General features: G+C 34.8%; 1 protein-coding gene across 18 annotated transcripts in view; it reads left to right on the top strand.

Annotated features, from left to right (window-relative positions):
- The window catches only part of LOC106881394 (F-BAR and double SH3 domains protein 2), a 178,842-nt gene that overhangs the window by 76,406 nt on the left and 85,136 nt on the right, over positions 1-17,300 (top strand). For 11 of the 18 annotated variants that reach the window (XM_089364915.1, XM_052973715.2, XM_089364914.1 and 8 more), the window contains exon 4: positions 9,647-9,732. In XM_089364915.1, coding sequence (XP_089221041.1) covers positions 9,647-9,732 — 86 coding nt within the window. Of the gene's footprint in view, positions 1-9,646; positions 9,750-17,300 lie in introns of all 18 variants that reach the window. The other 7 variants (XM_089364919.1, XM_089364913.1, XM_089364912.1 and 4 more) reach the window with 2 other exon arrangements.

The raw sequence follows: 17,300 nt of genomic DNA, 5'->3' as shown, positions 1-17,300 counted from the left end.
AGCTAGCTAACCAACCACATGGTTCCAGGTTCAGTCCCACTGTGAGGCATCTTGGACAAGTGTCTTCTACTATAGCCTTGGGCTGACCAAAGCCTTGTGAGTGGATTTGGAAGACAGAAATTGAAAGAAGCCTGACATGTATATGTATATATATATATATATATATATATATATATATATATATATATATATATGTGTGTGTGTAAATCTTTGTGTGTCTGTGATTGTCCCTCCACTATCCCTTGACAACAAATGTTGATGTGTTTACATCCCCTGTAACTTAGCAGTTTGGCAAAAGAGCCCAATAGAATAAGTACTAGGCTTACAAAGAATAAGTCCTGAGGTTGATTTGTTGAACTAAAGGCAGTGCTCCAGTATGGCCACAGTCAAATGACTGAAGCAAATAAAAGAATGTATAAAAGAGAAAACCTTAGCACTACTCACACTAAATTATGTACATTACTTACATTTGACAGATATTTGTCCTCATCTTGTTTGTTGTTAACACAATGTTTCAACTGATATACCCTCCAGCCTTCATCAGGTGTCTTGGGAAAATTTCAAACCTGGGTTCTCATTCCTAAGGTATTTTTCAATGTTATTATTATTATTATTCAGGTCACTGCCTTGAATCGAACTCGGAATCTTGGGATTAGTAGCCTGCACTCTTAACCACTACGCCATATACCCATGGGCATATGACTTCAAATGCACAAGAACCTGTTGTACATGAACAGAGGAATCCACAATTGATCACATACCTGTACTAAATTAGGTCACCATGTAGTTTGTAGGACTACAAGCCTGGTGGTTGGTGGTTGTTGTTGTTGGTGGTGGTGGTGGTGGGGAGGGACCCTTCATGCAAGGGGATGAGGGAATTATCATGAGAATGGGCAGGCAGAACAGGTTCTGCTGAGGGCTGCATGGCTGCTCACATCTAGTAAGGGAAAAGGTGGAACGAAAAAGAGAAAGAGAAAATGATAAATAGGAGCCGCATGAGGTAGATAATGTCAATGAAGTGTCCAGGTGTCCCCACAAGGCAAGAGCTGAGGAGAAGTTTTTGGTTTGCAAGATTGTGTGGGAAGATGCAATGTGGGGTGGGGAGGCAGATTGCTAGAATGGCTAGAGCTGAAGGATGGGGAAACAAGAACTGTGAACTGGAAAAAATAGAAGGTTGCAGAATGGTGGTGGGGGAGAGTGAACAGCAGGGATAGTAAAGATGATACAGTCACGAGATGTGGGGAGGGGGAGAAAGAGTTATTATACAGCTGTGTAGTCTGTGGAGCCAAGAGGGAGGAGGAAATAGTATGATATGAATAATTTAAGGAAATTTCAAAGTTTCGTTAGTTAAATATCAAACAAAAGATTATCACTCAAAATTCTACAAATGGTCCAGAATTATTTTAAGACAGCCCTTGTTGCCATTTGCAGCTAGACATAAAGTCATTTTCAATATTGAACATTTAACAGGAATTTTTCAATCACCTAAAATATTCTTTTCTACTCTAGGCACAAGGCCCAAAATTTTGGGGGAGGAGGCCAGTCGATTAGATCAACCCCAGTGTGCAACTGGTATTTGATTTATTGTCCCCGAAAGGATGAAAGGCAAAGTCGACTTTGGTGAAATTTGAACTCAGTATGTAAAGACAAACAAAATACTGCTAAGCATTTTACCTAGCATGCTAACGTTTCTGCTAGCTCACTGCCTTAAATATTGGAGCACTTTTTCATCTAGTGGAGTGATATATTTATAAGTATTCAAATGGTATATTTGAACATAGCATCAAACTCCTATAATTTAGTAATACCTATTCTTTTTGAGATTTTGTCTACATCAGTTGGTGTTCTTTTGCTTTGTAAGCCTTCTTGATAGTGTAGTTATTCTACAGAGTGCTGTTATTCATCCATTCCTAAATTTTATTATTTTATCATATTACATTAGTATGATAATGATCATCATCATCATAATATTGACCATAGCTTGCATTGAGCACAAGAATGGACATGTCACATAGAGCATAATCAGTGTCCTAAGTTTATAAAAAATTGTGATACCACTGTTCCCCATCAGTGTTTTGACTGTGGCCCTTATGGTTCATTCTCCTATGGATGAGAAGATAGAAAATTTGGTTTGTGAGCAACTCAGGATGTTTCAGATAGTGGCCTAACAAGCTGCTGCTGTCTTCATGTTTTTCAACTAAGAGTGTATCACCACAGTTGTTAATTAGTCATTCAGTTAGATGAGCAGATATACTTCTAATCTATGAAGAAAAAGCAAAGATGTTTACTTTGCTTTGTTGTTTGGCTCTGGGTTAGCTTTAATTTACTAGATTTATGATTAGTTCCTTAGCACTCAGATTATTCTGTCAAACGTAATACTTATTTATTCATGTTGTTTTGAATTAATCATGCAGTATTTCATAGCTTTGAGATTTCAATAATGAATGTATATTTTTAGAATGACATTGTGTGAGAGGCGAGATCTGGCCTTTCAGACATAAAATAGGAGAATATGTGAGCTAGATGTGGCTGGTTTAAATGCTAAAGGATTAAAGTTGCTCTAGTGATGATCATCCGCTTTCATATCCAGACACAGTACATCCTGGAACACATTATTCAACTTGACCTTTTTTCCTAACATTGTAGGATGTGAATTGAGGGATATTTGGTTGCTATTTCAAGCAACTTAGGTGATCATATGAAGGTTTCCTTATTGGTTAGCTTACTGAATTTAAGAGAAAAATAGATTAACTTAGCATAATTTCTTGTTATGTATAAATGTTACTATTAACAGATTTAATCAATGCAAAATTGGTTTTACGTGCCGTACTTTTTGTGATTATAAATAATTAGACAAATCACTTGTTAACTGGAATTAATTAGATACTGTAGTTTTACTAGCAACAGCAGACAGAAGGAATAGTTAAAATAGCAGTAATTATTGTCATTGTAATTGTTGTTGTTGTTATAATAATGATATACAAAATCCTTTGATGCCAGAGTGAGATTAATAATAATAATAATAATAATAATAATAATGATGATGATGATGATAATGGTTTCAAATTTTGGCACAAGAACTGCAATTTTGAGGGAGTGGGGGTAAGTCTGTTACCTTGTTCAACTGGTACTGATTTTATTGACCCCAAAAGGATGAAAGGCAAAGTCAACCTTGACAGAATTTGAACTTAGAACATAAGGATCGATGAAATGTCACTAAGGCATTTTGCCTGGTATGTTGGCAATTCTGCCAGCTCACCACCTTGATAATAATGATAATAATAATAATCATAATATTAATAATAATAATAATCATAATATTAATAATAATAATAATAATAATAATAATAATAATAATAATTACGCTGGTGCAGTACTAAGCAGTGGCTCTCATGGCTTCTCATCTTAACTGATTCGAAGTGTTATCATGTACATGGTTTTGTCTTGGTATAAAAGATGGGCTACAGCAAATATTCTGCTCAATACCACAGATTTGCTTGTCAGTTGTTTGACATTAACCAGTTGAGCATGTCCCTTGGTAGCTGACATCTCTGATTACAAAGCAGGAGTAGTGGGGGAACATCATAGCCATGTGTTGAGAGGAATTCTTTGGAGTTTGAATAATTCACCTCTGGAAACATGGGTATTTCATTCAACATCTTTAAACAACCCTTATTCAAGGAACTTTTGAATGGAATGGGCTACTCGACCGGAAGTAAATTTTAACTGCAAGGTTATGAGTTGTTTATCTTGATATGAGACCACCATGTTGTGCACATATGGTTGCGATGCATGTGCCTACTATACGCTTATCAGACAGGTAGTCATGATGGGTATATTGGGCTTCATATATTTCACCCCAGTGTCACTTTGATGGCATGCACTGCTGTCTCACTCAATAATAATAATAATAATGATAATAATAATAATGATTTCAACTAGTACTTATTTTGTTGGCCTCCAAAAGGATGAAAGGCAGTCGACTTGGGTGGAATTTGAACTCAAAACGTAAAGACCGACAAAATGTCGCTCAGCATTTTGCCCAGCATGTTAATGATTCTACTAACTCACCACCTTAATAATAATAATAATAATAACAACAACAACAACTCTTTCTACTGAAGGTACAAGGCCTGAAATTTGGGGAGAAGAGACTAGTCAATTACATCGACCCCAGTGTTTCACTGGTCCTTAATTTATTGACCCCAAAATGATGCAAAGCAAAGTCGACCATGGCAGCATTCGAACTCAGAAATATAGTGATGGGAAAATACTGCTAAGCATTTCATTCAGCATGCTGATGATTCTACCAGCTCACTGCCTTGAGGATGATGATGATAATAATAATAATATTAATAATGATCATCAATTATTGTCTGTTTTCCATGCTGGCATGGGTTGGATGGTTTGACTGAGGTCTGGAGAGCCAGTGGCTGCACCAGGCCCCAATCTGATCTAGCAGAGTTTTTACAGCTGGATGCTTTTCCTAATGCCAACCAATCCGAGAGCATAGTGGGTGCTTTTTACATGCCAGTAAGGCGGGCTTGGCAATGATCGTGTTCAGATGGTGTTTTTTACATGCCACCGACACAGGAGCCAGTCAGTGGGTACTGGCATCAGTCACAATCAGTTGGTGCTTTTTTTACATGCAACCAGCACCAGAGCCAGTAAAGCAGGCCTGGCAACGAACACATTCAGATGAAGCAAGTGTCTCCACTGTGCCACATCTGTAATAGAGTGGATGAAACCATTACCCATATCACAAACAAATGCCCCAGACTTGCCCAAAACCATTACAAGTTGTGGCGATATGATCAGGTAGAAGATGTAAAGAGGATAGTAGATACCAGTGTTGTTCTTCTAGTTTTTAGGGGTTGGGGCAGGTAGTCAAGTAGTGTTTGTGTCCATTTTATGGCTAAGGTCAGTGGCAATAGAAATATTTCTAGCAATGCTTCTTTTTTCATTTCTTTATTTCTTTTTTCCTCCAGTCCTTTATTTCATCGTTTCCTTAACCTGTACCCTTCACATTTTCCCTATTTGTCTCTGATGATGGAATATATCCCATATTTTGGGATATCTCAGAAACAGCTGTAAGACTAATTTTTCTAATAATAATAATATATATGACTTGAGATGTTTGTCTTGCCTTAGTGTTTGTTGTCCTTTTTAACAAATATATACCCGCTATACCGGAAATCTATAATGGTTCCATAACTCCCATCTCAGCTATGAGCATGGAACCCTCGTAATCTGTTACAGCACTTACCCAGCATACCTAGTCGTTTAGATCACCTATGAACTAAACCCCCATATTTTGTATATATATATATATATATATATATATATATATATATATGTGTGTGTGTGTATATATGTATGTATATTTTGTATATAAAGCCCAAGTGTGTTTATCTGCATCACTATCTCTCTCTCTCTCTCTCTCTCTCTCTCTCTCTCTCTGTATATATATATGTATATATATGTATATATATATATAGATATATATATAAATGAGTAACAATGATGTATAGGTATCAATTCATTATGGCCATTTCAAGCAACTCTTTTAATTGATTAATGAAAACATTACATCATTTGAAAGAAACCATTCTCATCAGATGACCACATAGACTTCTAACATAAAGGATACAACCATTTCCTTAACATATTCACATCAATAATAGAACTCAAAATATTTACATTGTTTCTTTTGTCATATTTGTGGCAGAATGAGTTTAGAAAATAATGCATAACTTGTCAAGTCTATTATAATTTAGGGAGTAGCAGAGGAAATAGTGGGGATCAGGATAAAAAGAGTGGTGACCCAGTTACTTACACTTAGAAGACATTATGTAGAATGTGGTCTTCAACCATTTAGAATCAAATCCATTGGAAGTTGTCAACTGTTTTCTAGTTAATGGTAATAAATTAATTCATGCCAGATAATCTACTAGACTTTACAAGGTATGATTATTTTCTAAACTCATTCTGCCACAGATATGACAAAAGAAACAATGTAAATATTTTGAGTTTGTTGTTGATGTGAATATGTTATGGAAATGTTTGTATCCTTTATGTTTGAAGTCTATGCTGTCATCTGATGAGAACAGTTTCTTTCAAATGATGTAATGTTTTCATTAATCAATCAAGGGAGTCACTTGAAATGGCCATAATGAATTGACACCTGTACATCTTTGTTACTCATTTATACTTTATTCACCTAACTTAGAATCTGTACTTCGGAAATTCTATAGAAAGTACATTTATATAAAGTACTTATCTGAATTACCAAGAGCGGATATCTTCACTTACTTGGGTTGCGTTGTCTACACACACAACAGGAATATCAGGTACAAACACCCCTGCACGGAGTTTTGATATTCAATATTCGATTAATATTGTTTGAGTGCATCAATTTAAGTACCTAATTTAACGGAATCTTAACTTTTATATATATACACACACACATTATACACATTAGTATGATCCAAAGAGCCCAATGTAGAAAGTTAGTAAGCTTCGGGCATGTATCCAGTTATTATAGATGACAAAAGGTGGACAATATACAATTTTAAAAAATAGTTTATTTACCACTGTAATTTACACAATTTTTTCATATTCAAATCAAAAGAAATTTTGTTAAACTGACAATCACCATACAACTCACGATTTAGCAACTACAGTTGCTAAAAAGCATTCTCTTTAGTCCTCCCCATCACTCCTACCCCTCTACCTAGCATCTTTCTCCTTAGATTAACTGACATCCATAAACACACCCACTTTGATTCCTTTTAGATAATATTCTACTCCTCTTCTTCAACATCCACGGACTTCAATCCAATGTAACCTTCCCTCTCCCAACACATCACCTCTTAACTAGCACAGAAACTACATATGCTATTCCTCTCCAAGATACAGATCTCTCATTTTTTTCCTTAGGCTGTCTCTACAGTCCAAGCAACAATCTGTATTTAAATCTCACTCCAAAAGATATTATCTATCACATATCTAGGTTCCACCATCTCCATTACCTCTTTCACCAAGATATCAGTACCTAAATATCAGTAACGATGATGCTGATTACTCTCACTCAAAATTTCCTTTCTCCCACTCTTCCAAATACATAAATTTCCTCTACCACTATCCAAACTCAAGATATAAGAGTTTGTCACTATCCAAACTCATATATCTTTCTGCATCAAAAATTTAATAGCTTATTTCATCACTCACCAAAAGAGAAAAATCTTCATCCTCTTTTGTGTCTTCAATGTTCACAACTCTTCTGGATTCTTCGACTGATGCTGACAGAGTAGAACCATAATCTTTCTCAATCTTCAATTCTCTATATAAACTAACTTCGTCCCTTACACACATCCATGAGCAATTTTATAGGATACTTTAATTGCTTTCAATCACTTTCCTACCAAACCCGACCTCCATCATTATTGCTGGGATTAACTATAAAATATGGTGGCAATTTATTATTGTGGCCAGGTTCCAACCTGGGCCACAGCAACAAAGTTCACCCACCACATTTCTCGATCCATTATCACTGCCTCAAGGTCTTGGATACATTTCAGGTCAGAGTCTGCAATCAAACTGTCATTGTAAGTGTAACTACATTTTCCTCTTCTTACATCACCAAGACTAATTTGGATGCTTCTAGTGCAGGGTGGCACATGTAGTGACCAGAAAGTCACAGCCATCTTTGCTTGATCTTCTCATTAACTTTTAGCAAGTCTCCATAAAGGCATTCATTTGTCATATGTTGCTGAATGCATTTGTCTGAATGTATGATGGCAAAATCAGGAGAATGGCAGTTTTGCAGTATTTAGTTACATCATCATACATTCTGAGTTTAACTTTGCCTTTCATCCTTCTATGGTCAATGAAATAAAGGACCAGTTAAGTTCTAAGATTGAGTATTGATTTCATTGACTGCTATTTCATTGATTTTTCATAGACTTTTCTTTTCATTGAGTTAACACAAACACTACTTGACTACCTGCCCCAACCCCCAAAAACTAGAAGAACAGCATTGGTATCTACTATCCTCTTTACATCTTCTACCTGATCATATCGCCACAACTTGTAATGGTTTTGGGCACTCCAATAAAATCTGAGTAGTTGAACTTTTGTTAAAATTATTAGTTATACTTCAAGTGAATATCCCAGTATTTACATATCATCCATGTCAACTGTTTTGAATTCTTATTTAAAGAATTTATCTTTCCCTGTTTTTGACGTTGGTGGTGGATTGACAGAATTGTTAGAGCTTAAGACAAAATGGTTTGCCATACTTAGTTTGGACTCTTTACATTCTGAGTACAAATCCAACCAAGATCAATTCTGCTTTTTCCTTTTTTAAGGTTGCTAAAATAAAGTACCAGTTAAAAATATTGGAGTCAGTTTAATATATTGTTAACTTACTTGTCTTTGGTACTCAACCTGAACTCTCAGGTAACTAGCACCCAGAAAAAAAAAAGAAAGTGCATTATTAATTAAAATTAAGAAAATTTGTCGTAATTTGTGTTAATTAATTGTCATAAAAGAAAAAAAGAAAAGTTACTGCAAGTGTAGCTGTGTGGTAAGAAGAGCTTATTTCCCAACCCTATGGTTACGGATTCAGTCTCGCTACATAGCACTTTGGGTAAGTGTCTTCTACTGTAGCCTCAGGCTTACCAAAACCTTGTGAATGGATTTGGTAGACAGAAACTGAAAGAAGCTCATCATGTGTGTGTGTATGTTTGCCTTTGTGTCTGTATTTGTCCCTCACTAGCATTTGACAAAGGAGATTGGTTTGTTTACATCCCATAACTTAGCAGTTCAGTAAAAGTGACCAATAGGATATGTACCAGGCTTTACAAAAACAAAAAAATATTGGCATTGATTTGTTCAACTAAAATTCTTCAAAACAGTCTTCCAGCATGGCCTTAGTCTAATAACTGAAACAAGTGAAAGATAAAGATCTAAAATGGATTGTTGCTTCTCAAAGTACAGTATTTTATTTTGCTGCATTTACATTACATGTATATTTTATTAGGTAAATAAAACTTGGTTCTTTACTTAAATTATACTTTTATTTCTTCCTATTTCTTTCATTTCTACTATATTCAGAATATCAATGATGTTTACTGATGTGTAGATAGAGTCTTAATGAGGTTTGTAAGATGCAGTAGTTATTTAAAGAGTGATAATCAGATATCTGGAAGATTCAGTTATCTGTTATCTGTGGTTTAGAAATTAGGGTATTCAGCTCACGATCATAAGGTTATAAGTTTGATACACAGCAGCACACTGTATCCTTGAACATGAAACTTTATTTCACCTTGCTGTAGTTTATTCAGCTGGCTAAAGTGAGTTGTACCTGTATTTTAAAGGGTCAGCCTTGCCATATTCTGTGTCACTCTGAATCTCCATGAGAATCGCATTAAGGGTATGTGCATCTGTGGAGTGCTCAGCCACTTGCACATTAATTTCATGAGCAAGCTGTTCCATTGACCAGATCAACTGAAACACTCATCGTCATAACCAATGGAGTGCCAGTTTTTTTTGTTTTGTTTTTTTGTAAGTCATCCTGAATGTGAATGGAATTATAGTAGAAGACAAACTCATAACGATTCCTTTTTTTGTTTGTTTTTTTCAGTCTTTGCTGAAATTAACATCATCCCTCCTGAAGAAAGACATAGTTCTGCCACCAGATATTCCAAGTGAAGATGGTAAAGAACATAAGTAAGTATCTTTGCTTTGTATCAATATAATTTGAGTCCTGGAGTAATGAAGTGTTTGAGAATATTGTGTTATATTATGGTAATGGCGGTAGTCATGGGAATTGATTAGTAATTTGTTCTTTGGATTAGAAATTGAATATATGTGTACTATCATATCATGATGAAATGTATATATTATGTGCATATGTATATACATACATATGTAAAAAATACTGATGGGCAGCTTGATGTTATAAAGAAGTATGTAGATAAATACAGAAATAGACACACTCAGACAAACACATACACAAACACAACATACATGTTCCTGAAAAATAGGAAAGAAATAAAAGAGAAAGAGTGTGAAAGAAAAAGAGGGAGAGAGAAATGCAAGGAGTTAAAATGTTTCTTAATAAATATGAAAATTGCTAACATTTTGAAAATAATAATTTCTTTCGTGATCATGGTTTTAAACATGGGCACAAGGCTACAAATTTGAAGGTAGTATACAGTCTATAAAATCAAACCCAGGATCTGTTTTGTACTAATTTTATCAACTCCCAAAAGGATGAAAGACAACATCAATCTCAGTGGAATTCGAACTGGGAACATAAAGAGATGTAATTGAACACAGTTATTTTACCCAATGCTCTTCTAAGTTGTCCCATATTTTTATAGTAATAAATAACATGACCCAACAAAAAAAATTTTTTTTCCCTGTTGTTAAAAAATTTGTGCCTGAACTAGGGGTTTTTTGATACACAAAATCCAAAAGTGTCATCCATGTATTACTATTATGTCAAGATTTTCAAGACATTAGATCCTAGAATTTCATTGTTTTTTCAATGAAATAGTTTATAAGGTACAAGGCATAGTATACAAAGATACATAGAAGTTGGTTTTTCTTCAAAACCAGAATGTTTTCTTAAAATTCTGCTGAAAAACTAGTTAAAATCTTTAAATGTCTACAGACAAATTTTGTCATTGTTTATGCTTAATTTCTCATGAATTTGTATTGAGTGCTGAACCTCAGGAAGATCACAAGCTAAGCTCCAGTTATAGTCTGCAAGTCTCATGTGCTGTGATACCTTTGTGCCATTGATTTTTATGCTTTGATGGAAATGTTCTCCCTGCTTGTCACTTGTGTCACCAAGATTTTTGGGAATTTATCAAAGCGACTGTTGAGATAGTGCAACTTTATGGTCAAATTTGCACCCAACTTTTGGAAGTTCTCCAGTATGCCACTGACTATTTTGGCATAGTTGGTTGTTTTCCTGTTGCCCAGAAAGTGAAAGCATAGTCCATTTTTATTCAGAGCTTTAACAAACTGCTTCATAATGCCAAGTTTGATATGGAATGGAAGTAGAATGATTTTACCAGGTTGAATTGCAGGCTCTTCAAACACATTAAAAGATGAAATTTAAAGTTGAACTAGTTAGAATTTGAACTCAGTCATAGATAATGACTGATATGAACATGCTATTATAACTCTTTCAGGGATATTCTTTTACTGTGAAACATTAGGGATTTTGTATTATGATGATTTATAGCAAGACAAATCTTCTAAAAGATTTCTCTGTTCAATAACCATATTTATTCTATTGAATTTCATTATTTAATAGTTTTTTTCTTGTTCTTTTGTGTTAGGTTTTGCTATTTCTTTTTTTAAAATAGCAATTGCACTCAAACAGAAACTTGTAAACTATATTTACTGATTTTACGAACCTCAAGGAACAATATTTTGAACAACAATTTTCAGATTGATGAAATTGTTAGAGCATTTGCAGTAGCATAGCAAAGCCTTTTAGCATCTGGTGGATGGGGGTACAAAGATATCTTCGACACATATTGATTAACACTTTGATTGACAGAGAAATTCTTGCTTCTCATTACATTTGCATTTGAGAGTGTGACCATCACCTCTTTCCTTCATTCATGCTTCACCTCTCAATTATTATCATTATTTAACATGATTTCCTTGCTGGTATGGGTTGGACGGTTTGACTGGAGCACCAGACTTTAGCTGTGTGCTTTGGCATGATTTCTACAGTTGGATGCCTTTCCTAACGCCAACCACCTTACAGAGTATACCAGGTCCTTTTTACATAGTGCTGGTATGGCTGCTCTGTATGTGACGCCAGCACGGGTGTTCCCTACATGATGCTGGCATGAGTGCTCTTTATGTGGTGCCAGCACAGGTGCTTAGTAGTATTTAGTTATGGCCCTTTATGTTCAAGGTTCAAATCCCAGCAAGGCCAGCTTTACTTTATATCCTTCTGGTGTTGATCTAATGAATATCCTCTGCCCCCACCCCCCAGTATTTCTAGCCTTGTGCTTATGTCAGAAAGCAATTGTTACATTTTTCATCTTAATATTTTATCAAATTTTTAGGTGTTTTTGTATATTAATTCTACTTTTTTGTTTCTAGTTATTTATTTATTTTTCATAAAAGAAACTTTTTTACAGAAAGTTAAAATCTTATAAATTTTGCTGATGGCTTATATTAATTTATTTATATATTTTCAATTGTATTAATTACAAATCTGAAAAAAAAAAAAAAAACTATTTGAATGTGTTTCATTTTTCCATTTCATGCTTACTAGGCAAAGTATAGGAAGGTATGTTTCTGTTATTGCACTGTTGCAATTGTGTTGCCTTTGTGTGTGTACACATGTATGTGTGCATACACTTTTGTCAGCTTTGCTTTTTTTTTATATCAAGTCTTCTATTGACTGAGTTATTTTTTTCTCCCTTCAAAAGGCAAATATTTTTTTTTTATTCTTTACCCTTTTTTTTTTTAGCTGTGTTGTTAAGAAGCTCTCTTTTCAACCACATGGTTGGGGTTTAGTCTCACTGCGTGACACCTTGCACAAATACCTCATATCAAAGTCTTGGCCTCTGGGCCAATCAGTGGTTTCATAAACAAAAACTGTGTGGAAGCCCAACCTATGCATGTATGTATGTACATCTTTGTGTTTGTGATATCCTTCCCTGCACCACAACCTCCACCAACAACACCACTTGACAACAGGTGTTGGTTTGTTTACCACCCCTGTAACTTAACAAGAAAGACCAATAGAATAAATACTAGACTTACAGCATAAATACTGGGGTTGGTTTGTTCACTTCAAAGCAGTACCCCTGTATGGCTACAGTCCAGTGACTGAAACAAATAAAGGATGAAAAAAGTAAAACATACACTAAAAGTTCTTGTTTAATAGAAAATATGCATGCGGATACTCTGAATAACAAAGCAAAAGCTATCAACTTACAAATTAAATAATTAGAGTTTACAGTATGTATTGAGTATATTATATATGTTAATGATGGCAGTTTCTTTGAGTTCAGATGATGAGAAAGAGTTGCATGCTCCTGAGTGGGTTTGTAAGCTGATCCTTAATGTTGCAGGGCTTTTCTTTCTGCCTGCACTTAGTAGTTTTAAAGTGAGGGTTAGTCCATGCAATCAGATCCGACTATTTAGACTTAGAGGTCTGACCACAGTGACTCACCAGGTTAAGGCAGTTGCAGTGACCAGCAGCAAGTTGTGGGTTTTATGTTGGAGTGACACCTACTCAAAAAAATGTTAAACACTATGAGACACGAAAACATAAAATTGAAAACATAGAAAACGAACTTTTTCCGAACAACGAAAAAGACAAACAGAGAAACAAGACATGCAACATAAAGAGTATACCCCTTCGTCAGTTGTCCCTGTTCCATCTACTCCACGTTTCGAAGGCAAGGACAATACACGACTTCGTTGAAACAGTCCTTCCCACAAAGCAAATTAACTAAAATTTGGGATTTTTGCGGAGGGTGAAAGTGTTAACAAGAACAGGACAGTGAGAACAAGACAGTAAAAACAAACAGTGAGGGATGTTGAGCCAAGACAATAGAAAAATTATTATGAAAGGCTAGGTAGACAAGCCATGAGGAGACAGGAAAAAGCACGTCCTTTTTTAGCAAGGAAGTGGACAGAAAGAGAGATCCCCTTTCATTACGTGTCAGCGATGAGAGAGTCAAGGTGGAAGAGTAAGGGAGAGAGGGAACAGTGAAAGGGAGAAAAGAATAGGAAAAGGGTGGGAGAGAAAAACAGAAAGGATGAAGAACAAGAGAGGGAGAGAGAGAGAGACAGACAGAGAGGAGATAGTAGAAGAGTGCGCATCATAATTATTAAGATAAAACTTACTTGGAAAAGGATGCGTGGCGTTCGATAATATAATAATATAAATAATATATAAATGTATGCATATATCCATACATGTATGTATATACCTACATATATATGTATATATACATGCATATATGGTTACAGGACATCAAAAAACGTTAAACACAATGAGAAACGAAAACATAGAAAACGAACCTTTTTTTCGAACAATGAAAAGAACAGAAACCTGACATGTAACATAAAGAGTATACCCCTTCGTCAGTTGTCCCTGTTTCATCTAGTCCACGTTTTGAAGGCAAGGACAATACGCGACTTCGTTGAAACAGTCCTTCCTGCAAAGCAAATTAAATAAAATTTTGGATTTTTTGCGGAGGGTTACATACATACATACATGCATGCATGCATACATACATACATACATACATGCATGCATGCATGCATATATACATACATACATGCATGCATGCATACATACATACATGCATGCATGCATGCATACATACATACATACATACATACATACATACACATATATATACATACATATACATATATGCAGACATGACAGTAGTGAAAAAGTTTAGTTTGCAACCCTATGCTTTGAGCATCAGTTGCACTCTGTTGCACCTTGTGCAACTATCTCCTGCTCTAGCCCTGGGTTAACCTAAGCCTTGTGAGTCGGCCATGTGGGCAGAAACTGCAAAGGAGCTCATGTCTTTCTGTCTTCTGATGTTAACATCACATGGTAATTGCAAACAAATAATACTGTGATACAAGCAGTGCTGTTGTTTTGCAATCTGCTAGGGAAACATGTTCACACTAGCAAAAAGTAGTACTTTCATTACTTTACTTGGAAACAGGTGAAGGTTGGCAACATGAAAAGTATCTGGCTCTGGAAAATTTGCCTCAGAGAATCCCATCTAACCCATTCAAGCATGGAAAAAGTAGATGTGAAAACAACAATTACATAAGTCACCTGACAGTAAATCAAAATTCCATAAATACTTAATATTCAGTTTTATTCATTCATTCATTCCAATTATGAATGTTTAATAATGCTGTGAGTTAAAATCAGTTTTTTCAACATTTGTCTATTTATCAGTGAGGTCTCATATAAAATTATTTTTTGTTCTAAGCTTGGAATTAAATGGCTTTGATTGACTGTCAGGTGACTTTTGGCCAATCCTACACACACACACACACACACACACACACACACACACAAACTTGTTACCAGTTCAAATATGCTTGAGGCATAGTCATACCTGTAAGAAAGCCATTCACTGTAATTTGTCATGGAGAGAACTTCTCGCTGTAAGCAGATGTCAACACACTAGCAAGAAATTTTCTCAATAACAAAATAGTATGAATGACTTTCTTACGAGTTCAAATATGACTCAAGCATATTTTGAACTCTTGTATTTATATACACCACTGCTTAGCACTTTCCTTCCATGTGTGTGGGTGTGTGTGTGCGCATATGTATATGTATGTATGTATATATATATATATATATAAATATATACCATACATACACATATATATGTATGTGTGTGTATATGTGTCTGTGTGTGTATGTAAATTTGTGTGTGTGTGTGTATATATATATTTGAATGAATATGTATGCATATATAGAGAGAGCGAGTGAACAATCAAATGGGAGTAGTACTCAACACATAGTTGGAGTTGTATTTATTGAGTAACAGGCTGATTTTGCTTTTCATGTTACTTAAAGTTTCCCAAGTGATGAAAAAAGAAAACATGCCCAGCTGGTCTGATATTCAGAAGCTAAAGCTTTGTGTTTGAATGTACAAGGACATGGTTCTGTTTTTTCACTGCCATTTTACTTTAAGTAACATGAGGAGCTAAATCAACCAGATATTCAATAAAAGTGTGTGTTTCAAAGTAAATTTCCAAAATTGGTTAATAGGGATATATAATCCTAGCGAGTATCATGCTTGCTCTTATTGTTTAACAATACTGGCTAACCTCAGTGAATGTAGATAAACCCCAGTTAGTTAAATATACTATACTCAGTTGATCCTCACTTTGGTAATTCTAAATATCTTTATAGAGACTACATAGTGTTGGTAGAGAAGAAATAATAAATTAATGAATATCAGGAGAACAGAGATTTACATATCCAGGTTTTATTATACAATTAATCACATCTTTCTGACAAATAAACCCGTGTAGATATTGATAAAGAAAGATGTGATTAGCTGTATAATATAACCTGGATATGCAAATTTCTGTTCTTCTGATATTTATTAATTTATACATATATATATATATATATATGTACACACACATACATATATATATACACACATACATATAACATTCTTGTAATAGTACCATAGATGATAAGCTGAATGTATGAAACTAAAGTGTTTATTTTATTGTTGTGGTAACCATGTTTACTTTGTTGTAAACTTATATAAGATTATCGTTGTATTCCACCCCCATTTATTTTCTGCTTGTATTTCACCCTCTTTTTCCTTATTCATTTATCCTCATCACATTAATAAGTATACTAGAAAATGTATACTGCAATTAATCATATTAAATGGTGAATGCCGTATATTAAGGAGGTAAGCTACCAGTGAGGCAAGTTTCACAACCTGTTTTTCTGTTATATTCCTTTTTATGCTAATTTGGTTCCACTCATATAACCAATACTTTTAAGAAAAGTTTGCAAATTACATAAGTTGAATGCTCTGGGAGTAGGGGAATAGTATTGACAAGCAGAGTCCTTCATCAGGGAAAACTTATTAAATTTGTGAACTTTACTAAAAGATTTTGCTAAAGCATCACCTTATTCCCTCAGACTCTTCCCTCACCCACCTATTAAATATATTCTTTATAAAATGAATAACCAGCATAAGCTTATATCTAATATCTGTGGACTGAAACCTTAGATTTATAGAAGATAAAGTAGTTTGCACTTGATTCCTAAAAAGAAAAAAACACTGTAACATAGACGTGGGTGAAATTTCTCTCTCTCTTTATTATATGTATGTGCATTTGATCATAGCAGGTAACAGCTAGCCTTTGGCCACCATTGTGTCTACTACTCTGATTGGTTGATATTGGTCCAATTTGGCTCTTACTTTGTCGCTCCAATTTGCTGCATGAGACAGCCAGTTCTCAACCCAGTTTTGAGCCTACAAAACTATTCATTTCAATGAATGTAATATTTAATAAGCAGTATCCTATGTTAAGGTTTATTCCATTTATTAAACATATTTTTGTTTGCTTTCTGCTAATCAGTGTTCCTTTAACCATTTAGCATTTAAACTAGCTGTATCTGACCCAAATATTCTACCTGCTTCAAGTTCAAACTGATCAGAATTAGCCTCTCACACTTACCCTACATTGTCATTCTAAAAATATAGAATCATGTCATTGAAATCTCA

This window comes from Octopus bimaculoides, chromosome Z, assembly GCF_046866305.1.
Source record: "Octopus bimaculoides isolate indiv1 chromosome Z, ASM4686630v1, whole genome shotgun sequence".
In the NCBI taxonomy this organism is placed as follows: Eukaryota; Metazoa; Mollusca; class Cephalopoda; order Octopoda; family Octopodidae; genus Octopus; species Octopus bimaculoides.
This window is presented reverse-complemented; position numbering and strand designations above follow the sequence as displayed.